The sequence below is a fragment of the Cynocephalus volans genome, chromosome 14, assembly GCF_027409185.1.
Source record: "Cynocephalus volans isolate mCynVol1 chromosome 14, mCynVol1.pri, whole genome shotgun sequence".
Taxonomy (NCBI): Eukaryota; Metazoa; Chordata; class Mammalia; order Dermoptera; family Cynocephalidae; genus Cynocephalus; species Cynocephalus volans.
Window position 1 is genome coordinate 70212085 of NC_084473.1, and position 25753 is coordinate 70237837.

Genomic DNA, 25753 nt, shown 5'->3' on the forward strand with positions numbered 1-25753 from the left:
CATTTCTAATTTTTGTTATTTGAGTCTTCTCTCTTCTTTTTTTTGTTAGCCATGCTAATGGTTTGTCAATTTTATTTATCTTTTCAAAAAACCAACTTTTTGATTCGTTGATCTTTTGAATAGTTTTTTGGTTTTCAATTTCATTCACTTCTGCTCTGATCTTAATGATTTCTTTCCGTCTGCTAACTTTAGGTTTGGATTGTTCTTGTTTTTCTAGTTCTTTAAGGTGAAGTGTTAGGTTGTTCATTTGCCATCTTTCTATTCTTCTGAAGTGAGCATTTAATGCAATAAATTTTCCCCTCAATACTGCTTTTGCAGTATCCCACAGGTTTTGGTATGATGTATCATTGTTTTCATTAGTTTCAATAAACTTTTTGATTTCCTGCTTGATTTCTTCTTGGACCCATATGTCATTAAGTAGAATGCTGTTTAATTTCCATGTGTTTGTATAGTTTCCAGAGTTTTGTTTGTTATTAATTTCTAGTTTTAATCCATTGTGGTCTGAGAAGATACATGGGATAATTCCAATTTTTTTGAATTTATTGAGACTTGATTTGTGACCTAATATGTGATCTATCCTGGAGAATGATCCATGTGCTGCTGAGAAGAATGAATATTCTGAGGTTGTTGGGTGGAATGTTCTGTAGATATCTGCCAATTCCAATTGGTCTAGAGTCTTGTTTAGATCTTGTGTTTCTCTACTGATTCTTTGCCTAGATGATCTGTCTAATATTGACAGTGGAGTGTTCAGGTCCCCTGCTATTATAGTATTAGTGTCTATTTCCTTCTTTAGGTCTAATAGAGTTTGTTTTATAAATCTGGCTGCTCCAACATTGGGTGCGTACATATTTATGATTGTTATGTCTTCTTGATGGATCAGTCCTTTTATCATTAAGTAGTGTCCCTCATTGTCTCTTTTTATGGTTTTTAGTTTGAAGTCTATTTTGTCAGATATAAGAATAGCCACTCCAGCTTGCTTTTCTTTTCTGTTTGCATGGTAAATCTTTTTCCATCCTTTCACTCTTAGTCTGTGTGAATCTTTATGGGTGAGGTGGGTCTCTTGTAGGCAGCATATAGTTGGGTCCTGCTTTTTGATCCAGTCAGCCAGTCTGTGTCTTTTAATTGGGGAACTTAAGCCTTTAAAATTAAGAGTTGTTATTGAAAGGTGTTGATTTATTCCTACCATTTTATTGGTTGTTTGGTTGTCTTAGGTGTCTTTTGTTCCTTGCTTTCTGATTTACTGTTTGGTTTCTTTGTTTGTTGGTTCCTTGGGTTGTAGATAGTGTTTTTGTTAGCTTGTTTTCTCTTCATGAATGCCATTTTTATTATACTAGCGGGTTTAGATTTTTCTTAGGTTTTTATGGCAGTGGTAGTTATTTTTCAGGAACCAAACCCAGTACTCCCTTGAGGATTTCTTGTAAGGGTGGTCGTGTGGTAGTGAACTCCCGCAGTTTTTGTTTGTCTGAGAAATATACTATTTGCCCCTCATTTCGGAAGGATAGCCTTCCAGGGTAGAGTATTCTTGGCTGGCAATCTTTGTCTTTCAGTATTTTGAAAATATCATCCCATTCCTTTCTAGCTTTTAGGGTTTGTGATAAAAAGTCTGATGTTAACCTGATTGGGGCTCCCTTATAGGTGATTTGATGCTTCTCTCTTGCAGCTTTTAAGATTCTCTCTTTGTCTCTGAGTTTTGCCAATTTGACTATGACATGTCTTGGAGAAGGCCTTTTTGGGTTGAATACGTTTGGAGATCGTTGAGCTTCCTGGATCTGAAGATCTGTGATTTTTCCTATACCTGGGAAGTTTTCTGCCACTATTTTGTTGAATATGTTTTCAATGGAATCTCCACTTTCCTCCCCTTCTGGAATACCCATGACTCGGATATTTGAGTGCATGAGGTTGTCTGATATCTCTCTCAGATTTTCTTCCATGTCCTTGATTCTTTTTTCTTTCTTTTTGTCTGCTTGTGTTATTTCAAACAGCCCATCTTCAAGTTCAGAGGTTCTCTCTTCAACTTCGACAAGCCTGCTGGTTAAACTCTCCGTTGTGTTTTTATTTCGCTGAATAACTTCTTCAGTTCAGCAAGTTCTGCTACATTTTTTTTCAGGACATTGATTTCCTTGTATATTTCCTCTTTCAGATCCTGTATACTTTTCCTCATTTCATCATGATGTCTAGCTGAGTTTTCTTGTGTCTCATTCAGTTTCCTTAGAATTATCACTCGAAATTCCTTGTCAGTTATTTCAAGGGCTTCTTGTTCTATAGGATCTAGAGTACGAGATTTATTAACTTTTGGTGGTGTACTTTCTTGATTTTTTGTATTTCTGGTGTCTTTTTTTTGGTGTTTATTCATTGTGGCAGGGGGTTTCACAGTCCACCGGTTTGAGACTAATGACTAACAAGGATGTTGCTGTGGTTGCCAATTTGGTATGGCTCCCGCCGTGACTGCTCAGTTGGCCTCTAGTGTCTTGTGTGTGTGGTTGCCTCGGGTCTTGGGCTTCTCCGGGGATCCACCTTTCTGGTCAGCTTGGACTCTGCTGGGCTGGTGGATCGGTGTGTGATCTCTGTTGAGCTTTCACTTCCTGTACAGGACTTCTCCCCGTTCCGTGTGCTCTGGCCCAGGCTGTTAGATCGTGCAGTGGCGACCCCACCGGGTGTGTGGTTTCTGTCAAGTCTCCGCCTCCCTGGCCGCACGTCTCCCCCCTCTGTGCACACTGTGCTGGGCTGGGGTGTGTCTTCTGCACCCCGCGTCTATCAGCTGGGCCTTCAAGACCCTGCTCAGCACCGCCTCGCCCAGGAAGTCTACCAGTTTTCTGCTAGGCACAGACGACTGGTCTCTCTGGGTGCCTTTGTAGCACTTTGTAGATCTTTCACGGGTCTTGTTCACCTTTGTATCCACCCGGTATAAACCGAGTCTAGTGCCCGCCTGCAGCCTGCTCTCCGGCAGGTTCAAGCGGACCTGGGAACTCTCCTACCACACTATTCCCAACCAGAAATTCGTTAGGCTTTTTTCCAAACTGGTGGTCGTAGAGATGGTATCTGCCTCCCAGTAACAGGAAGTTTACCGGGGCCGGAGTCCAGGGTGTGGTGGAGTGACAGTCGGCCCGCCCATACTTCTTTGCCCTCCCAACACTGGTCGGGACGCCCCACACCCCCAGCCCCGCCAGAGAACCGCGGAGGGAGTGGGAGGGGAGACCGGTCCGCAGGCTCCGGAAAGCTCCGCGCCAGGCCAAGCAAATGGGCTCAGTGATGGCCGAGCAGGGCGGAGCTGCCCGCACCTGGGAAAATGGAGGCAGCACCGAGGCGGTGAGTGGCCTGGTGGTGCAGGCGAGAGCCGCGTGGGCATCCACCCCCCGAACAGAGCTGTGCCAGGGATCACTCACAGTGCTGTGCCAGGTCGGGCGCTCACTCTGTCTCTCGTTTGTCGCCTTCCGTGTTCTCGGCGATGCCGCCTCGGGCTGTTCAGTCGCGGCGCGGCTCGGGCGCTCCCAGGAATCTTCTTTAATGCCGGCCTGAAACCTCGAATCCCGAATAGGGCAGCTGGCCGCCTTCAGTGCGGCCCCAGCCTCCGGGATCCTGGCTGCATCCACAGCAGCCCTGGCGCTGTGTTCCCTATTTCAAGACTCGCTTTTGCAGCTAAGAATCAGTTCTTTTCCTGCTCCACACTTCAAAGCTGTTGCCTGTAAATGAGGCAGCCTCTCCTGCTGGGGGCAAAGTGGCGTTGAGCCCCCACGACCGGCCAGCAGCAGCAGTCCTCCCTTAAGAGATGGCGAGAGGAAGGTCCACAAGTTTCCCGGCTGCCTGAGGCCCAGTGGCCACCTTTTCCACCTCAGCTACTCCGCACCAGCCGCCACAGCCGCCGCCATCTTGAAACTCCTTGTGAATGGTTTTAATACCAATGAATGGTACCCTTATGAACGACTAAACTGATAAATATCATTATGGATGCTTTACCACAATAAAAAAGCACAAGAGAGACAATGATCTCAAGTTTTAATTCTTCCTTTTTTGAGCCTCAGTTTTATCAAAAACAGCAAAAACTGTTTGTTAATTGTAATCATCTCTCTTCTGACTTTAGTGCCGAATAAGTACCCAATAGGAGACATCAATACTGCTGCTATTTCATCAGCATAGGATTATTGTGAAGATTAACTAAATTAATACGTGTGAAAGTACTTTTTATTGGCAAACTGCTATACAAATACAAGTGCTAAGAAACATTAGGTGTTACTGTTCCAAAGGCCATGAAACTGGTCAGGAGGATAATTCTTTCCCACTGATACGCCACATTGGGCCAGCAGAATACATAGGTTTCCTTACTATATGAAAAGATATTAGGAAATGAAAGCATAAAACTTAGAGGACAAGTGTCTTTTATTTACCTTGATGCTTACACATGCTCAGGCAACTGCTTAAAATAAGTGCTAAAGACATACAACGTATTCTTTTCTTTCCTTTCAGGCCACTACTAGTCTTACTAAATCTACCTCATTTTCAAAATAATGAATGTGGACACTAATAAAATTTCTTAACCACACCCACAGCCTACTGACAAATATTATACCTCAATTCATGTCTCCATTCTCATTTAAGTCAGCAATTAAAAATATTTAACTAAGGAAACCATTTGGTTCCCTTATTAAAATTATCACCCAGGAAAGAAGGCCGGCCTTAACATTAGCACAAGATGACAACTTCTGAATTATTGCTGAATTACCATGAACTTTTTTAGTATTAGAATGAAGAAAGTTCTTTTCAATGAAGGGTTCTGTTTACCTCTGGCTTATAATACCGTTGAGTATATGTTAAATTATCAGTCCTAGTTCTTCATTTTGTTCTCGGGTTTTGTTAAAATGATTCAAAGCAGAAAAGTGTTCTTCTGGAGCAAGTTTCTCTTCAAAACTCTGTCAAAGAGAACGAAATAAGAAAGAGCAAATGTGTGCTTAAAATCCTGTGTTTTATTATACATTTACTCAAGCCCTGTGATGCTAACATACAATGGGTTTTGAAGGAAAGTTTCTACTCTTCTGGAATGAAGAAGCTACATTACAATCCTTTCATCCAGTAAGACCAGAAGGAAGAAAATAAGCTCAATTCTACGCAGTTATTTCTATACTTATTTATTTCCTGTTGGTCTCCTAACCAGACTGTAAATTCCCAGAAGGCAAGAATCACACTGACTTTGTTCACCACTGTATCTCCAGCTAAGAACTGGACTGCCCATCATATCGAGTGCTTCTAAATATTTCTTAAATGTCTACATGTATGAAGGATGGCTTTTATTGCGAAATATTCTTTTGTATATGTGGCTTATTTTTGGACTTTGTACTCTGTTCTATTGATCTGTCTGGCTATTCAAGGGCCAGCAACATCACTTTTTTTTTTTTTTTAAATTAATAGACTTTAGTGTTTAGAGCAGTTTTAGGTTCACAGCAAAACTCAGCCAAAGGACAGACTGTACTTTCCCTCCAGGACCATCAACATTTCACCCAGTGTGGTCCGTTTGTTACAATCGATGAACCAACTCTGACACATCACTATCAACCAAAGCGCATAGTTTGTATTACCTAAGGTTCACTCCGTGTTATATATTCTATGGGTTTTGACCAATACAGGTGGTCTTCAAAAAATTCATGGAAGGATTCACATTACCTTTTAATTCAACTTTTTCACCATCTTATCGAAGTATGCTCTTCTACAATGACACGTATCCACCCTTCCTCTTTGTATCACACACAGTAGTTTCACTGCCCTGAAAATCCCCTGTGCTTCAACAACACACTTTTAATATGATTTAATATCTGGTAGGGCTAGAGGACTCCCCACTCCACCTCCATTATTCTTTTTCAGACTTTTCCTGGCTAGTGATGTTTATTTTTCTATGAGTTTAAGAACCTGCCTGACTCAGAAAATTCCTATTGACATGATGTTATACTTATAAATTAACTTGGGAAGACTTCTCAGATTTGATGGTGAGTCTTCCACATCATATTGTAAAAGTTCTGAAGAGTAAATTGCTTACAAGGCCATCTCTTCAGTCAGTTTCTTGCATAGACGTGGAGCTGATGGATCAATTATCATCTCCATCTGTTTGAATAATAACTAACATTAGATAGCTAATTTAAGCCATAAACTCTTTAGTAAGACTGCCTTCATTAACTCTGTCTGGAGTCACTTCTCCCTCCTTTGAATTCTTAAGTATTTTTTGCCATAGCATTTATTTGACACTTACATCCTATTTCATACTCTAGTGTGCTTGGGAAGTGACTGTCAAGTATTGAGGCTGTTTTTCCTTGGGTGTCTTCTCTAAGAAACACAAGAAACCAATGCCACATTTCACTGCCACACACGGATAGTTCATCTCCCTAACTCTACTACATGTACTACATGTAGGAACTATACTGAGAGCGGATATACTCCTTCACAATCACCTCTATGGTACTTTCAACAACCCCAACACTGAAGAAAACAAATATACACAACTAGAAGAAGCCTTTAATTAAGACATCGGGCAGCAATGATGTGTGGCTGTGGGGAGAAAAAGAAGTGAAGAGTCCTCCGCTTTTCTCTCCTCTTGCCGATGGACTTTCAGGCAAGGGGCTGAGCAGGGACCCTTCTGAAAGCACAGGAGTCAATTTTAAGAGGCCATGGAGTAGGAACTTCAAGAGTTAGGACAATAGCATAGACGAGGAGATGTATAGGAAAATATTCACAGTAATTGCAAACGTGGGTAAGGAATCCATTCATTTAACAAAGATTTGTTAAGTTCATGTTACATGTGAAACATTATGCTTGGTGTTGTTAGATGTAGATGTAAATAAGAGCCATGTGTTTATGTCTCTAAAACAACTAATTTTGAAGTCTAGAGATGCAGAAAAGTTGACACAGCAGGTGAAAAAGGAAGCCTGACCTATGGGTCACAAATTAAATAAATTCCCAAAACATTCAACACGGGCTTTTCCTGATACTAATCCCTGCTATGTTGGGCAATTTTAACAAGATATGGAATCTAGAAGACAATAATTGTCTTCACCTTCTCTTCTCACTTTTTTTATGCATGTCAAATGCTTTCCCAACCTATTCCTTTCCTAGTTCAAACAAAAACACAACCTTCGGAGTTTCCATGTTCAAATCGATCTTGCTGATGCAGAGCATTTGTGTTTGTGTCAATAGGAGGGAAGGGGTCCTACTGGCATCTAGTAGGTGAGGGTCATAGACGCTAGACAGCTTGCCAAATTCAGAACAGTCCCACAAATGTGTCCCGCATACAGAATGACTTTTTTGACTGTCCTACTCAACATTAATATGAGTTAAAAGAACTTCATATTTATGTCATCCTTGAACCCAACTCCATTTCACAAATAAACTGAAAGGAGTTTTAGCACAATTTTAACGTGCATAGAATTTTCCAGGATAGTAATAACCTTGTCAACCAAGTGAAGACTGTACTTTGTTTTGTCTGCAAGTGTACTAAAAGCTGTTCATTGCTATGAAAACCCCTACGCCTAAGTCAATATAACCCACCTAGAGCAGTCTGCATTTGTAGTTCTTGCACTCACGGTGAAGCAACTATTTCTTCATGTCTTCTAGCGTAGTTGTGTCCAACATTTACACAGTGAAATACTATTACTTTATTACAAATTAGTTTTCCAAAATTTATTCTATATATTATAGTGAGGGTGTTACACTGACTTTTTTCTTTCAATCTATGTGTGGAAGTAGATTATATTTTACCTATGAATTTCATTTCAGGAAGGGGCATTACAAAGTATCTGCTATAAAAACGGAAAATGGAGGGTGAGAGGGTTGAGAACCAGTGTTCCACATGGTTAATTCAGATTTCTGAAAGAATACTGAATCAACTTTTGCTTACCTTCTGCAAAGGAACTTGGAAAGCAATGAACCGAGTCCCAGGCATCCGCTGTCCAACTGGGAGATAGTCTTTCCACCTATTAGATATATATTTTATTAGCCAAATTGTATGATAGGCTTCTCTCCATGCAGAGAACGAAGAATCCTTGAAAATGGGAATCACAGCCCACACAGCATGTCCCCGCTTTTCTCTGTTGTGCATTTTGCTATTCCACTTATTCAATCCCACCTAGTAACAACCCAGACTTTCCTTCTTCCTGTTTCTCCATCTTGAAAACAGATACAAGGCAACAAAACAGTGCGAGATTCCCCCAAATAAAGCATAGTTAAAACCAAAGATGGCCAGAACTTCTGTACCCCTGACAAAACTTGGCCCAGTACCAAATGCTAAGAAAGCATTAATTATACATTGACTGAAAGAGTTTAAATTCATTTCTTTGACTTCACAGTTTATTTTTGGTCTTCACACAACTGATGCCATTAAATTCAACCAGTAGGGAAGTCTGAGTTCCTATTTTAAGAGAAAACTTGATAGAAAGGGCCTGTGAACTCCAGGTGTCACGGTGAAAAATAATATTTGAGTTGACTTCTGTGGGATGAGTTTTAATTAACTAGTGTTAATACAGTATATCTGCAGCACAGAAAGTGAGGAGAAGAGTGGAAAGAGATGGGGATGGAAAAGCAGACAGGATCCCAGACCATTCAGAACCTTATATTACAGATATCGATAAGGAGTTTCTTTCTATTCTTAAAACAATGTTTTTGAGCAATGTTTATGAGCAATATTCCGATTACAATTCAATTTCAGTTTTTAACAATTACGTATTAAAAAAATTTCCTGTGTGAAGAATGGATTGAAAGGAAACAAGTAGATGAATGGACACTAATTAGGACCCAACTACAATAGGTCAGGCAAAACGTGTGTTGCGGAGCTGATAGAGAGAAGTTGAGAGATTCAAAAGATACTCTGGAAATAGAAGGAGCCATGAGATGAGGGAGAGGAAGGTCTCAAGGAGTAAACACAGTTCACTTCACAAAGTCCCCAAATGAACCGTCTGCATGTACAGAGGAAGGTATCTCTGCTGACACCTGTTTGGAAGCAACAGTATGCACTTTGTGTTTCTGGAAACAGTACAGACCTACCTTCCATGTAAGGTCTCAGGGCGGTACTGCTGGGTTCCTTTTCTCAAACTTCTATCTTATTACTCTCTTTCTCTGTGCCAATATAACACAGCTTGGGGAATTGAGGGAGGTTCCATTTTGGTAATTAAGGAGTGTTCCCAACACTAACAGTTCCGCCTTAAAGCAGTCCTTCCGTACTCTCACTGACCAGCAATGGCCGGAGCCTCGCTTTTAAAAGAATGGGGGGGGGGGGGGATCACTGTCCCTTTCAGCGACTGCGGGTGGCGCAGCGAGAGGGTCACTGCCTCTAAGGGACAAGGGTCGGAAGGGGCGGATGGGCCGAGCGCGCGGCAGTGACAGTGAGAGGCGGCGACTACAAGACCTGAAGCCCAGGCCGGAAGCTACAGGCTGGAAGGGCCATGCCCAAGCCCCAGCGCGTATTACCTTTCGGGGATGTGGTTTCCAACCGCGCCCTTCTTCTTAGCCGAGGAGCGTCCAGAAAAGTGGCGTCCCAGACCCCAGCCACCCAAGATGCCGCCCACCCGATACCAAGAGGGTCAAAGCGGCCATTGTCGCGCACTCGGTGACAGAACAAGTTCCCAGAGCGAAGACGCCTCCGCAGCAAACACGCAGCGCCCCGGCGCCCGCTGCTGCGCATGCGCCACCGCCCGTCTCGCCGGCCTCACCAGGCGGCTTACCGAGGCGCTTGCTTTATAAACAGGGCTTTGCTGGCTACAGCGCCCTCCTTAGCCGACAGCCGGTACTACAGGTCGATGAGTTCGTGTCTGCGCCCTTCAGAGTTCAAAACAGGACATGGGATGGAAAGTCAAGTCCTCCTGCTACCAATCCCTCGTGTGTTCCCCCAGATGTTTCCAAGTGCTTCCATTCACATTTTGAATATTGTGTCTCTTTACTTTCACACATATGTATATACCCTATTTTTATACAAAAGCAGCATGCTATGCATATTCAATACATCTTGAACACGGATGTTCACGGTCAATTTGTATGCACCCCATTCAATTTTTTAATGGCCGTACAGCGTTTGATTGATTATAAGTAACATGATTAAAAGTATCATAATTTACTTAACCAGTCTAATATTGGTGGACCTTTAGTTGTTTTGCGGTTGTTACTGTTTTGTCTTCTGTTACAGACGATGCTGCAACGTGAACATCCTTGTACATATATACACCTATCTCTAAATTCCTAGAATTAGAATTGCTGCAATGGAACATATACAAACTTGAAATTTTGAACGATTCTGCCTAATTACCCTTTACAAATACTGTAGCAATGTACACTGCCTTTCACACCCTAACTGTTACTGGGTTCCTATCACATGCCAGGTATCATGGTAGAGGTGACAGCATGTATTTACATTTTAGGAATACCAAAACATAACAGAGAGAGATAAGAGTGGAGCTCAAGTCCAAGATTTCCACCCAGTATCAAGCATAGGAATCTGTACCTGTTAGAAAAACTCTGACATCTGCTACAAGTGGAACAGCAAAGGACAGCACGTCCTACAGTAGTTCTGAAGGCAGAATAGACTACTAAATTCCAGATTAAACTGTAGCTAATTATAATAACAATTTTTAGTTCCCAATTTCTGAAAGTATCTAGCATGCATTGTTAGTAATCTTCACAACCATTTTAGGGCTGGGTAAACTAAGGGTCAGAGAAGTCAATGTTATTGAATAAATGAATGAACAAATGACTGAATGAAAGGGACAAAAGACCACTAGCTTTAACATTTTTGGAATACTCGTATCTCAACAAATTTTAAATCTACAAACACTGAAAATTTCCACATAATTAAAAATGGGTCATTATTACTGAATTGCTAATTAGAAAAACAAAAGACAGAAGTTGGCATCACACAGATTGCAAACTTACAATTATGCACATTCATATTTGGTATTAAATTATAAAATACTCCTTTGGAATTTATAGAAAAAATATCCAGAAGGTGTATGGTTACCAAAATGTACAAATGGTACAAATATCTATAAACATGACAACATACAAAATGTGACATAAGTCTGTCAGAAACTAGAAATGCTGTATTAGTCAGGGTTCTCCAGAGAGACAGAATCAATAGGATCTGCTTTAATTCCATGAGAGGGATTTATTAGGGGAATTAGCTCACGTGGCTATGAAGAAAAGTCCCACAATAGGCCGTCTATAAACTGGATGCCGGTAGCGTGGCTCAGTCCAAGTCCAAAGGCCTCAGACCCAGAGAAGCTGATGGTGTTCTTGGTATAAGATCTGGAATCCAAATGTTGAAGAGTCTCAAGCCCTGATGTCCATGGACAGGAGAGAAGAGTGTATCTCAGCTCCAGCGGATCGAGAGAGAGCTTCACCTCTTTCCTCTGTCTTTTGTTCCCTCCGGACCCCAGTGGATTGCATGGTTCCCACCCACGCTGAGCGTGGGTCTTTCACACTCAGGCCGCTCAGACTCTCATACTAATCTCTGCTGGAAACACCTTCATGGATGCACCTGAAAAGATTGCTTTACCAGGTTTCTCAGCGTTCCTTCATCTAACCAAGCTGACAAATAGAATTAACCTTCACAAATACTATATTGATGTTGTACTTCCAGTTTGCTAAAAGGCACAAACCTCGGGTGAGAACAAACTCAGTTATAGTTGTTGACACACACAAAAACCCAGATCTGGGCAGAATAGGGTTTCCAGAAGGTATGGGAACTGGCAAAGAGCAGGCTTTTTTGAAAGGGAGTTTGTCCAACATGAGGTAAAAGTATGTCTTCACCTGTATGAATACAACCCCAAAAGCACAGGCAACCAAAGGAAAAATGAACAAATGTGACTATGTCAAACTAAAGGGCTTCTGCACAGCAAAAGAAACAATTAACAGAGCAAAAAGACAACCGAGAGAGTGGGAGAAAATATTTGCAAACTATACATCGGACAAAGGATTGATATCCAGAAGATACAAGGAACTCAAACAACTTAACAGCAAAAAACCAAGGAACCCAATTAAAAAATGGATAAAGGAGCTGAACAGGCATTTCTCGAAGATACACGGAATGGCCAACAGACACATGAAAAAATGCTCAACATCACTTAGCATTTGAGAAAGGCAAATCAAATCCACTTTTAGATACCATCTCACTCCACTTAGGACGGCTAATAGCCAAAAGGCAGAATGATAAATGCTGGTGAGGATGTGGAGAAAAAGGAACCGTCCTACACTGTTGGTGGGACTGCAAAATGGTACAGCTTCTATGGAAAATGGTATGGAGGCTCCTCAAACAACTACAGATCGATCTACCATATGACCCAGCTATCCCACAAATGGGAATATACCCGGAGGAATGGAAATCATCATGTCAAAGGGCTACCTGTACTCCCATGTTTAGTGCAGCACTATTTAAAATAGCCATCATTGGATGAGCGGATCAGGAAAATGTGATATATCTACACAATGCAATACTGCTGTGATATAAAAAATAGTGAAATACAACCATTTTCAGCAACATAGATGGACTTAGAGAAAATTATTTTAAGTGAAATAAGCCAGGCACAGAAAGAGAAATACCGCATGTTCTCACTTATTCGTGGGAGCTAATAAAAATAAATAAATAAACATACAAACAAATAAATGGGGCAGGGGGAAGAAGACACAACAATCACGATTCCTTGACTTTGTTAACTGAACGGATATGATGTTGATGTAGGGGACTGGGGAGAGGGAGGAGGCAGGGGAAGAATTGGTGAAGGGACATGAAAGTCAACGACACTGTTTACTGATAAATAAAATGCTTTTGAAAACTAACAAAGTGTGCCTTCCCAAGCACGTCGTACAGCAGATTGAAAAGTATAGGACTAAGGGACATTCGGAGCACCAAACAGCTAAGGTGACACTTACAATATCTACCAGTATCTGGCAGGGCCCAGGCACAATGTAGGCGTTTGAGGGATTCCAGACTTTAAGAAAAGCAAAAAGAGAGAATGGATAGAATAAAGAAGGGCCTCAGGGGTGGATGGCCTGGGTATTTACACTGAGAGAAGTTCAGTTATCCTGATGGGTACGAAATGCAGGGAATGGGTCTCTGGAGCAAGACAACACCCTGACTATAAAAACTGAGGCTTTAGTCAGGGTAGGACTTGACCAAGTTCCACAGTGCTAGACTGAAGCTCTTTAGGTTCTTCCTCCTACATTTCAGATTTATTTTAGAGGTTAATATGATCCTGAGACTCGGAGCTAGAGTTAAGTGTCTAGAAACTGCGGGGGAAAATAGTTACAGAGGCTGGGGACCAGGAGAGACCAAACTATGAGAAGCATTTGCCTAAATAGAATTGAATGTTGCAACTGAATATTTTAATATGTAAACATGTTCTTGTTCTAACCACGCTCCTCCCTATCCATGTCACCCACCCAAACCTGTGCTAGCTATGGATTCCCTTGATTTCTATGGGACCATAGAGGAAATAGAGACTGGTTGGCTTGCAGACACTTAGCATACGTTGTTAGCCTCACATTACATGTCAGTATTGCGGAAGTAAGCTATGTGACAGGGGAAGCTAAGCTCAAAGGGAAAAGCACTTGGAAACTTAAACCATATGTCTACCCTGCCACACCTTTCACAATTTCTTCTCAGATAAGCATCACCCCCACAAACACACACATATAATCACTGAAAAAATTCAGGGTGCATATTAAGCAGTAGAAGCATTATTCGAACAGATGGGAAATATAAGTATAAAAGCAATAATGAACCTTTTTCAGGGACCCCTCTTTAATTATCTCCACAAAAATCCATCAGGTCAAGTTAGTTTGTGATGTTTCAAAATAAAAAATCAAGAGAAAAGAACATGCAATATGTCTTACACTGCTGGGTTCTTGAAAAATAGGACTACGGGTGAAAAAAACATGAAGAAAAACCAAAGCATTTAAAAGCAATCTATATTCTACAAACATAATAATGCCTGGCATAAATAAGGTAGGATGACATAAAAAAAAAAAAAGGCAAAGACATTTATGACCATTCTCTTCAGTGTACAAATTCATGACAGCTTCTGGACTCTCGCTACATAAAAACACATACACGTTGAAAAAATATATCTACACCCACACACACTGAATTGTCTGTTCTGCTAGTAGAAAATGAGGCCAAAGAACGTCCACTTGTTTCTTACAAAAACCAAAAAATACACCAGTCTCTTTTTTCCTGTGCCCTTGCCTTACATGTTCCTTATTTTCCAGTGATGTCTTCTTTCTCTAACTATTCTTCTCTTCATTTTGCCTGGCATTGCACCCAAGCATGGCATACAAGGAATCCTAGATGCCCAAGATTCTATGGTGGCTGTTTACAAGGGAGAGAAGGCTACAGTAACTGCCACACTGGATTCTCTCATGTGAGAAGAGAGAAAATATCCCAAATGCTTCCCATGTAGAAAAGAGCAGGATGGCAGAATGTCTTCATGGTGCAAGGAGCCAGAGGGAGCAAATTATGGGCAAAGGAATTGTGACCACAGACCAGATGAGGGAACGTCTGCAATTACCTGTATCTTCAACCACTCTGGTGTTGGCTTTGAATAGGAAGAGTCCATTTTTCAAAGCATCGGGGCAGTGAAGAGAAGACCGCTGCTTCTTGAAGTTTACAGGAAGTAACATCCACGAGTATAAGAATGCAACATTAAGTCTCATCTCAGAAACAATGCCTAAAATGAAGGGGAAGGAAGGAGAGCAGAAGAGAGATGCAAGTTCTGGCGCCACCTGGCCCGGCCCAGTCCAGCCCAGCCCAAGGAAGGTAGGATTCAAGGAGAAGAAACTAAGAGCAGAGCCTTGGATTACATCATTCCCTACAAGGCACACTCAACCAACTTCACCCTAGTCTTCAACCAACGCACAAAAAGAGCCCTTTAATCCCTTCCTTTGCTCCCTGAAAGTTGCAGTAATTTCACTAAGCAAAATAACTGAAATAGTTTCAGAACAACTACTATTGCTCACCCTATGTGTCCCTTTCCTTCCTCCCCAAGGATATTAATTAACTGTATATATAATATATACTTATAAATGTATAATATTGTATATTACATTAAAAATAATATACAAAATATAAATGACTATTAGTTTATTGTATTAATGAACATCTATAAGAAGCACTGAGATGATCTAGGGGAACGTGGAACTATCATGTCTGCCTTGCAGTATTTAACCTCCCCAGAGTTCAGACATTTAGATGCTGCTCCTGCCACTCTCTCCATCCAATCTCACCTTCCTGTTGGAAATTTGACCTCCCTATTGGCTATTGCATACCTTTAAACTGACTGTCTCGTGACATCATTCGCCCACCAACCTACCACCACCTGGTAGAATCTTGGGGTTTCCATGGAATTGTGTGTACATAAACTCGAATCATCACCAGTGGCCAGTGGCCAGTGATCAGTAACCTCTGTACTGGACACATGCGCCCTTTGGCTTCTGCCACCCAGACATCCTCCAGTATCGTCTCCTCATCTTGGGTATCCTCAGCTGACGTTTCCTCTTCTCTCACCATGTCAGGTAAGGACAGAAACTTTCTAGTGTTTCATTAGATTTTTCCCGCCTAAATTTAGTAGTACAGTCAAGACGGTTTAGAATAATGGAGGAAAGTATTGAACCAGAAATCTGGAAACCTCATTTCAGTTTTGGCTCTGACATTTACTAGCTGTGTAACTTTGGACAAATCATTTACTCTCTCACAAAATCTGTTTCCTCATATGTTATATTAGGATAATAGATTGGTTATTCTTTCTGGTCCCTTTCTTTTCTAATGTTAAATCTTAAAGGGCTTGTGTACAGAAAATGAAGGTAGAGACTTCTTGAGACTGTTTCAACAGAAACAGAGAAAAAACCTCGGTGGTGTAGAAAACTAGCAACATATGCCAAGATGTTTCATCTGTAATTGTCTCCCTCTACGAATATTTTCAGTTTAGTATTTCAAATTCAGTGCTGTTCAAAAAGTAACATTCACATGTTGTGACATTTTCTTGGTAACCTAGGTGAAAAAAAAAGAGGGAGAGGGGATGGAGAGTAGTGGGCCAGAAGGACCCACATATTCTTCGGGCAAGGAAGTTTGGCAGTGATTTCATCAAGCACCAGCCACCAGGAACTGAGAGGGACAAGAAAATATAAAAATGAGGAAGGACAAAATAGATGAAAGAGGTGGAGCGCATGGGGGAATTCTCAAGAAAAAAAGAAGGCAGTTTGTGATGGAATGTTGAAGGGGACTCAAGATTCTAAATTAAAGCGGTACGATCATAGAGGGAAATCTCCTCAGAGCAGGGCAAAATGAAGTCAGCAAGTGCTTAGATGACCGGACTGAGAAGGAAACTAAGGCTACAATAGGGTGTCACTAGGAAAAGCAGCTTGTCAGAAAAGTCATATCTGGTTACCTGGTTTTTTTCTGTTGCTTCTTTGAACTCAGATGACACTTGACAGTTTTAAAAATGAACAGTGAAGAAATGTTTTAGAAATGATGCTTCCCATAAACAAGAAATTAATAAAAGTGGTTATCTAGTGGCCTGGATGAAACAGAATTTTAAGTGGGTTTTTTTTCCTGATTTTTAAACTATATGAATTTTTCTCCTATTAAAAATAAAATTGTGTTTTCAAAAAATGATGTATCCTACCTTGCATCAGAAGGACAAATTCCTTTGCGTGATAAGTAGCTTTCAAGTCAAAGCTGCTTTACATCTTTACAATTATTTTCTTCCTAAATCACAGTGTGTGCTGATTAACAGTCATTAACCGTTTTTAGACCTAAGAATGAAAAGAAAGACCTACGTAAGAATAAAAAGAAAAAGTCAAGCACCACATCTCTAATTCCACGTTTATCAAAACAACTTCGTGGAGTCCTTTGGGTTGTTCCTGAATTCTGATTCTAGAGGTGATTCTCTTAGGCTTTGGGGATCACATTTTCTTAGATGTTGATGATGATTATAATCTATGTTTTCAGGATAAATATAAAAACCTTCATGATACTTTATTTTCTGCTTGTTATGTGACTATATTAATTGAAATATCTATTTGAACTAGGATTAATACCTGTCACTTGCTGGGTAATATTCAGAGAAATAGGAATGAGCACAATAATGGAATCCCTTATGGTTATTGATTTGCTCTCTGCTTTGACCAGTTTTTATTAAAATATTGGCCGGCAGATATTACGGGTACCTAAACATTCACATTTACTGCATTTTTCTGTTTATTACACATTTTTTGTTAATACGGTTTCTCGGTCTAGGTGTATAGGTTTATTGAAAATCACCTTCTATCGTGGTCTGTTTTTGGTTAATAGTATTCACACACAGTAGATAATACTCGCTTTCATAATATTACATCTATGATAACAGAACTTCATTTATGAGTAAACTTACTAAGCTTTGACTCTTGCTATATTCGTTATACCTCAATTTTCATTAGTACCTATGTATTCCATTTAGTCCTGTGATGTTACGTGTTTTTCATGACTTTTGTCTTATTGTCTTTCCAGAACTTAATGATCTTCCTTCATACAAGTCATATGTATTACTTCCATTCATGTATTAATTATAATTGTTATTTTTATTCTAATCACTACTCAGACAGTTTAAATAACATTTTTTTTTTCAAAGGCATTTCTTGAGAAACAGGCAGGTAGGCATTTTGACTTTGGATCAGAAGCTAGGCTTGAAGAGGGTAAAGAATGGTCGTTTACATTTACCCACTGGACTGGCTTACATGTGAACTCTAGGGAATGGCATGTGACCTACCCAAGCAAAATGAGACCCAAGATTGCAATAGTAGTAGCTGTACAGTTTACTAATGCAAAGAGAAAAAAAATTGCCTGTACTCAAATTTTATTTCTCCCAGTTTCTGGCCTTTGCTCAGAGCAAGAGTACTAGCAATGTAGTCAGGGTCTGAAACCTGGTAATGATATGAACATAATGAGAGAACGTGAATAAGACAATCTGACCTCTCTGAGCCACAGTTTCCTCACTTGTAAAATGAGAATGTTAAAACAGAAGTTTGCTAAGGGCCTCCTACTGCTGAAATGCTTCAATTCTAGGAAAAAGTTACGAGACAATGCTAGTACAGGCTCAAGGGAAGGACAGGGCAGGGAGAAGTTTGCTTCTAACCTCGGGAATAACACATGAACCAGACTACTTGGGTCTTCTGCACATCTGTGCCCAAGTTGGAGCAGAGACAGTTCCTCAGAAGAGTATCAAAGTGCTCCAGCACTTACAGCCATCATAAACTTTGACTTTGGTATCTCAGTGAGTATTGGTATTAGAGACTTCCTGATTGCAACAACCTTAAGATAATGCTGTTCCTTAAACCTAGTGAAAGTTTATCAATCTCACCATTTTTTCATCATCCTTTTGTTTCCTGCAGAAAATTTCCAAAATTCATCTGTACTTGGAACTGCAAAATCTCTTCAGCTCTCTCTTCCTGTGGTGAGCCATGCAGCTTCTATAACAGCTGGAAGTGTCTGCAACTTTGCCAGCACCCCTGCTCCAGCTGCCAATTCGGCATGGCTACTGCCATCAGCCTCTGGCACTTCTTTCCAGCCACTCATAGATAGTGCCTACCCTTACCAACATTCTAACACAGCTATGTTGTCTGGGGTTACTGGCCAGAGCCAGATCTCCACTTCAGCTGCCTCCTATCCAGGTAGTCTGAAGTGGGATATCACAGGAAGCACTGAAACAAAGTCATCTTCACTTGAAGACTACACTGTCACGGTCATTGACCAAGACACAGCTGTTTCTTCTACGTCTATGGCAGCCCAGTATGATAAAACTTCAGTTGCCCATACTGTGGTCCCTCTGTATCCATCACTGTCTGCCACCTTTGTTCAGGGGACACCATCACAGATTCCAAATCAGGGACATAGTCTGTCACTTCCCTACCAGGAGGGAAGCCAGATGTATTACTATAATCAAGGCACATTGGGGCATATACTGTGTGGAGAGCTTGGCCCCTGCCTGCAGTCCTATGGCTCTGTGTTGTACATGGGAAGTAGGGCCTCTGCCCCTCAACCAGAGATAGGGATGGTGCTGGAGGAGGTTCAGCCCACAAGAGTCCTCACACCAGTCTCCACGTCTGGAACCTACTGCTCTGTGTCCGCTCAATCCATCACAGAAAGAGGTGTTCAAGGTGAGTACAAACAGCAAGAAGGGAGAGGAATGCAGTCAGCATTCCAAAGGAGGGTCAAATCTGCAGCTCAGAAGTGGTGAGTCCACAGATAGGTAGAGTTTAAGTCCTGAGAGTTTAACCACCACCATTGCTCAGTGCTCTCCATTTTCAGACTCCATATAGGTGGGAAGGTGGGATACTACAATGCCATCTATGCTACATACAGGAGAACCTCAAGAACACACCAAGAGATGCCTCACTTTTTGCTGTCCTGCTCCTCAGTCTCCCTACACCACCACACTGTAATTAACTACCTTCCCTGATCTACTGCTTTAAGTCTCTTTGGAAGGCACTTCAGAATTCTTATGTGGTAGTGACAGTCTAATTTTCCTCAACTTACACCGGAATTTCAGACCTTGTGTTCAGGGATCCTGCCCAATGAAAGCCAGCTCAGAATGTGTTCTTGCTTGTATATTTCATGAGGAAGAGCTCCACTCTCTCTCCTCGTCCATGACATGAAGTGTTCTTATTCTCTCAGAAGACTGGAGAGAATTGAAAGGACCCTATATGAGAATGCTAGGCTGTATAAAACATTTCATAGTTCAAAACTCACGTTCACTTTTTCATAACTTACAAAAACCCTATGAAATAAAAGAAAACCAAGAAAGAATGACATCAGATGATCACCAGTAAAGTATTCCAGTCACTGAGTATCTTTTAACACAAGGTCCTGTCCATGGTACTTAAGAAGAGATAGTGGAAATGGCTTGCCCACTGCTGGAAGGTGCCTGATTGCTGTGTTTGTATCTAGGGGGAGTATCTCACTTACCCAGGACTGACTTTTTCCTTGATTCCTTTGTAGTGATGGAAACTTCCCTGGGGATGGAGACTTACCTCGGGCTGCAACCTTCAAGCAAGGAACAAGCAGAGATTAAAAATTCAGAAGACAGGAAAACCAAGCTTTCGAAGCCTCTGGATGACGACCAGATCCCAATAGAAAACCAAGATCTTCCACTACTCCCTTTTGAAATCCCTGATATTCGCCAGATTCTGGCGTGCATTGATCCTCCTGGTCAAAAGCAGCCTCCTGGTCCTGACAATGCCAATCTGGGAAAGAACAGCCTGAGTCTTGAGGACCAAGGGACACTTGAAAATGGGATTGAGTCCAGTAGTGGTTTTGCAGACACCACTAAACTGGTGGAAGATACCCACCTTCCCCAGCTCTTGAATTCCTTGAAATATCTTGACCAATCCAAAGATCTCACAGCCATCAAAGCCAAAGACACCGGAGCCATCAAGATGAATCAGGTGCAGGACAAGCCGAGTGTCATAAAGGGTCCATCCAATCAGGTCAGGCAGAACAGGCGTAAAGCCTCTGAACATATCAGTGGTGCTCCCAGAGCCAAAAGCCAGCCAAAGAACCCAGAGTGCCTGTTAGGGGGAGAAGTGGTTGTTTGCAGTGCTGCAGCCAGTGACGGGGCTCCTGTGAATGGGGCCAAGCATCCTGACAGCAAACCTCAGAAAGCTGCATCCAGCAGGATGAGCAAAACTGAGAGCCACGGGCAGGAAAAAAAGAGAAGAACCAGAGAAAATCACACCAAGAAAGCTGGTGAGAGTAAGCAGCCAGGGAACAAAGTCCAGGCAGAGGAGAAGCCAACCATTCCCAGGAAGAAGAGGAAGGAAAATCAACCTGACCTTAGCCAAGAGGTCTTTAAAAAGCCTCGAAGCAGACTAGGCATGCACATGCTGGAGTCTGTGCAGGTTTTTCATGCACTGGGGAGGAAGAATGACAAGAAAGCTGGGCTCTCTTCCTCTCGGGCCCTAGGAAACTCTAGCAACACCAGAGAACCCCAGCCAGCCCGAGCTATCAAACGACAGCTGGATACCCCATGGAAGGGTAAAAGTCCTGAGAAAACTCAAGTCAAAGCCCAGAAACGAGATAGCAGAGCTGAAGAGGAGTCTCCATCTCCATCCCAGTATGAGCTGCCACCTCCTGGGAAGGTCAGGTTGATACCTTTGCCTTTTCCGACCCTGGACAGGCCTCGACCTCGACCTGCTCCTCGGAGGCCACAGTCTCTGGCTTCACATAGGCCTGCTATGGCTTGCTCTGCCCAGCCTGCTGTTGCTAACTCAGTCAATCCATCCCAACCAGCTCCTGCCAATGCAGCCTTGACAGGTCCTGCCAGGCCAGCTCAGCCAATTCCAATCAACACAACCCAACCAGGTTTGACCAACCCTAGGTTGCCCAGTGTCCCTCAGACGGCTGCTCCTGGGCCCGCACCCGACAAAACATCATCCTGCACTTCTCTCCAGCAGGGGCCCATTTCCACTGCTGTGACCAAGCTCCAGTCTCCACCCAAGCCTCAAACCCAATATCCACTCCAAGACTTGCGCTACCAACGAATTCCATGGAGGAATCCAAATGTTCCTGAGCCGGTAATGTCAACGCCCATTACAAAAGAGCAGAGGCCAGAGCGTGAGGCCATGAAGAAGCAGGCTCAGCAAGAGCGTGAGAATGCTGCCAAATATACATCTTTGGGGAAAGTGCAGTATTTCATCGAGAGGGAAAAAGAGATGGAAATTGCTAGATACTATGGCTATGCAAAATAAGAGCTTCTAAGATTGTTGGTGCCACTTTGGGTACCAGCTGGTTTTCCACATATATATAGATAGACACAACATAGATGTAGATAGATAGATAGGATATAGATAGATACGAATATGGACAGATAGGAATATAGATAGATACAATATGCATATAGATAGATAGATACAAATTTCTCTATTCTGATATATTTTAAAACTGAATTCAACTGAATAAAGACATGTAATACAATTAATAGATGAATAATAAAAAAGCCTCTTGAGTTTTCCAATGCTCTTAACTGGTTTTTCTTTGGTGGTGGTGGTGGGGATCAAAGGCTGCATTAGAGAGAAGGAAATGAAACTTGGGTGGAAGAACAGGGAATAAAGGGATAAGAACTGAGGAAAGAGGAAGCAGCCCGGTTCAGGACTAGGAAGGCCATAAGGGGGGAGGTTTTATGGCTCATAAAAGGAATCAGAATTAGGGGAAATGGCAAAAGTAAGACGCAGAGTCTGAGCTTAGGTTAAAAGAATAAAATTTGGATAAAGTTGAAGATGGCTGGAGATCAGTCTGGGCTGACCCGAAGAAATGTAAAAAATCTCTGACACAGGATGGCTTTATGTCTCATGACCTACCAGATAGCGTTTTAGAAAACACGGGCAGGACATATCTCCAACAGGTTTGGGTTACCTTCTGCATGTGTGAGTAGAGCTGGGAAAGGTGAATACTAAACATAGGGGAATCTACCAGGGGAGTGGCAAGAGCTCAAAGTTATCCTGGGGCAGGGGATAACCCGGGGCCTAGCAACGTGACCCGCAGCAGCATGAGGCTCACCCAAAACAGGGCCTGGAATATAAATCTCTACGCACTCAAGGCCTATGAACCGGGCTGGCAAGATGCATTACTTCAGTTAACCTTTGCAACGTGCAAGGCCAGTATCATTTATCACCCTGCCACTTTGGTAGTAGGTTCAGCTGGGGCTGGGGTCGCATCGCACGCAAAGGAGCCAGGCCTCCATTGGAAGCCTACGAGCCCCCCAAGTCCTCAGTGTTTGCAAGCGCCCACAGGCGGTCAACCTGGCTTTCAGAGCACAGCATCTGGAGGTTTCGGGGGGACGAGATCAGCTTCTAGAGGGGCCTGAATATTAAGGTGAAAAGCCCACCAAGTTCTCCAAAGACCCGAGCGCGTGCTGCCTTCCCGGACCTTCACCATCAACCGAAGCGCTCGAGAAAACTCGTCCCCGAGCGTCCATTTCTAGGTGAGAGCGGGGGTGCGCGTGCGCAGTTGGCGGCCGTCCGAGAGCCGGGACGCGGGCGCCCAACGGTCCAGAGCGCTCGTCGGGCGTCCTGGTGGCGCGCGCGGGAGGGAGACCGGGTGGGAGACGGCGGGGGGAGCGCAGGAAAGGCAGGGAGGGGGGCAAGGGAGAAATGCGGCAGCCGATCGTCACCACGGGAGAGTTAGTACTTTACAGCTGTAAAACTGGTCTTTGAGGTACAATTCGCGCAACGCAAAATCGACCTTTTAAAAGCGCACAGTTCGGGCGACACCACGCCAAGGGTTGCGATCCCCTTACCGGTCACAAAAAGACAAAAAAAAAAAAAAAAAAAAAAAAAGCGCACAGTTCGGTGGCACTTAGTACGTTCACAAGGGTGTGCACCCATCACCACTGTCTAAGCCATACCATTTTCATCATCCGAAAAGGAGACCTCTCCACCCCCTCCCTCCTTCCCCTGCTCCAGGCAAGCAGTAATTTCTACCGATTTGCCTTTTGGGGACATTTCATATACATGCTGTAAATGGAATCACACAGTGTGACCTTTGGTATCTGGCTCCTTTCACTCAGCACAATGTTTGCAAGGTTCATCCATGTTGTAGACTGTCAGTGTGTCATTCCTTTTCACGACTGCAGAATGTTCTATTGTCTAGACATACCACCTCAGTTCATCTATTCAAGAGCTGCTGGACACTGGGTTGTTTCTTTAGTCATTTACATGTAGAGAGAGTTTATTCTTTGCCAGGCAGCACCTGGCTAAGGTACTCACCGCATGTCACAGATAAAGCGATAGTGTCAAGGATTTGCCCAAAATCATGTGCTAGCAATTGGGGGAGCAACTTTAACCCAGGCATTCAGACTTGGGAGGTAATAGATTGACATGAGAGAACATTAGAAAGATGCACAAGGGTATTCAGTGGAAATTCACCATTTTCCCCATTTCTCAACCACCCAGTTCCCTCCTCCCTGAGAGACATCTACTTTTGCTACTTTTTCGATCCTTCCAGAGAACTTATTTATTTGTACCCCAACATGATGTATGTATCCCAATGTATTGAATAATGTGTCCCACTGATGTGAAGTGTCATTTTTGTGTTATCCTAAATTTCTATGTTTATTTGCACTACCCTTTTCAGAACTGTCCTGGCTTTATTTGCCTTTTATATTTGCCATTTCTCTAGAATCATTTCTATCTTCTTTTCCATTTTCAAATATATATATAAATTTTTATTTACTCTTGTGTTTCTTTTAGTTTGGTCTTTATTTCTAAATTTATTTTTATTTTTAATTCTGTTCTGAGTTCTCTCAGGTCTTTCAATTCTGATTTATGTCATTCCTTCATATTCTTTATTGTGATACAATACACATAATGTAAAATTTACCATTTTAACTATTTTTAAATGTACAATTCAGTGACAAGTCGATTTATAATTTTGTTCCACCATTACCGCTGTCCATCTCCAGAACATTTTCATGATCCGGAAGAGAAACTCTGCACCCACTAAATAATATTTCCCCCTATCCCCTCCATGTTCTTTCATCTTTTGGACGCTTTTCCTAATGTCTCTTACCTAGTTTCAAAGAGCGGGTTACCGTTGTGACCTGTTTTGGGGGCCTGTCTTTTCTGACTTGCATTGTATGAGAGAATGCTATTCTGGCCCTTATTCTCTTTTTTCTTGAATACCTTTGTATGGAACTTGATCTCAATCCTTTTCCGTTATTCATTTTTAGGCGAAGTTAGGTTTTCTGCACTTTGAAAAGGAAGTGTGGTTGTGGATAAGTTTTCTAACTTCCTAACTTCTCTTTCTTACTTAAATAGTACTCTAAAACATGGTGGCTTGCATTCTGAAATGTCTGGACTCTGTCCCCCTCCTCAACATTTATCCTTTGTGTCTGTTGTTCCTCTCAGCAGTTTCTCCTCTGTGTCGGGCCACATCCTGAAAAGGGGCCTGGCTGCAGTAGAAGGGCTAGACTGCATCAGCCCTTCAGATTCTATCAAGGGCCGCTTTACACTTACTCACGTCAGGTCTGGGCAAAAAGCCCTGCACTTTCAGCCTGCTGTGCTCGAATTGGTCCACGTGCTTTCCAGTAACATCTGCTGGCAGTTTGGAGGCCTCCTGTCTGCCACCCCCTCTTTCGCAGATGCTGATAGCAGGTACGTCTGGTGCCTATCGGTGGTGGTTTTTCCCACCCTCTTGTTCTGGGGATCATAGGGAAAACTTTGTCCTCTAGTTTTGTGTGTACATGTTACTCATAGGTTTTTGAGGTTATTTGGTCTATTTCCATGAGAGAATTTGGGGAGACTCAAAAACTACACTGTTGCCTGCATCTTTCTGAAATTCTGCTCAATCTTGTTTTTCATATTTTTTTTCTAAGGGATGACCGGTAAGGGGATCTTAGGCCTTGACCTGGTGTTGTCAGCACCCTGCTCTCTGAAGTGAGCTAACCGGCCATCCCTATGTAGGGATCTGAGACCTTGGCCTTGGTGTTATCAGCACCACACTCTCCCAAGTGAGCCACGGGACGGCCCCCATAATTTCGAAATATTTTGGTACCCGTGATGCAACTTGTGTGCAGTTTGGGATATTTTTGATTGCAAGCAACAGAAATAGGCACTGAATAACTATACTAAAAAGTAAGCTATTAGGAGAATTTGGGGTAACGTATCAGTCAGGGTTCAGTCAGAGACGCAGAACCAGGAGAGAAGCAAAGGACCGGGGATTTGTCACAGGGATTTGATCTTGCCCAGCTGTGGGAGCTGGTGAAGTAGT

At 42.4% G+C, this 25753-nt stretch overlaps 1 protein-coding gene and 1 long non-coding RNA gene across 2 annotated transcripts; one reads left to right on the plus strand and one right to left on the minus strand.

Moving 5' to 3' along the window:
* Window positions 1-3976: 3976 nt before the first annotated feature.
* On the minus strand, window positions 3977-9653 carry LOC134363279 (uncharacterized). Its single transcript, XR_010021695.1, has 3 exons — window positions 9439-9653; window positions 7874-7949; window positions 3977-4904 (listed from the first exon to the last, which is right to left on the minus strand). It is a non-coding gene; the product is annotated as an uncharacterized LOC134363279 (long non-coding RNA).
* A 5778-nt stretch (window positions 9654-15431) lies between these two features.
* On the plus strand, window positions 15432-21720 carry LOC134362758 (uncharacterized protein C2orf78-like; the record flags this gene model as incomplete). The annotated part of the gene is made up of 3 exons (XM_063078002.1): window positions 15432-15528; window positions 18382-19146; window positions 19988-21720. Coding segments are annotated over exons 1-3 (2595 nt in total), but the record flags the coding sequence as incomplete, so codon positions are not given.
* Between the last annotated feature and the right edge of the window lie 4033 nt (window positions 21721-25753).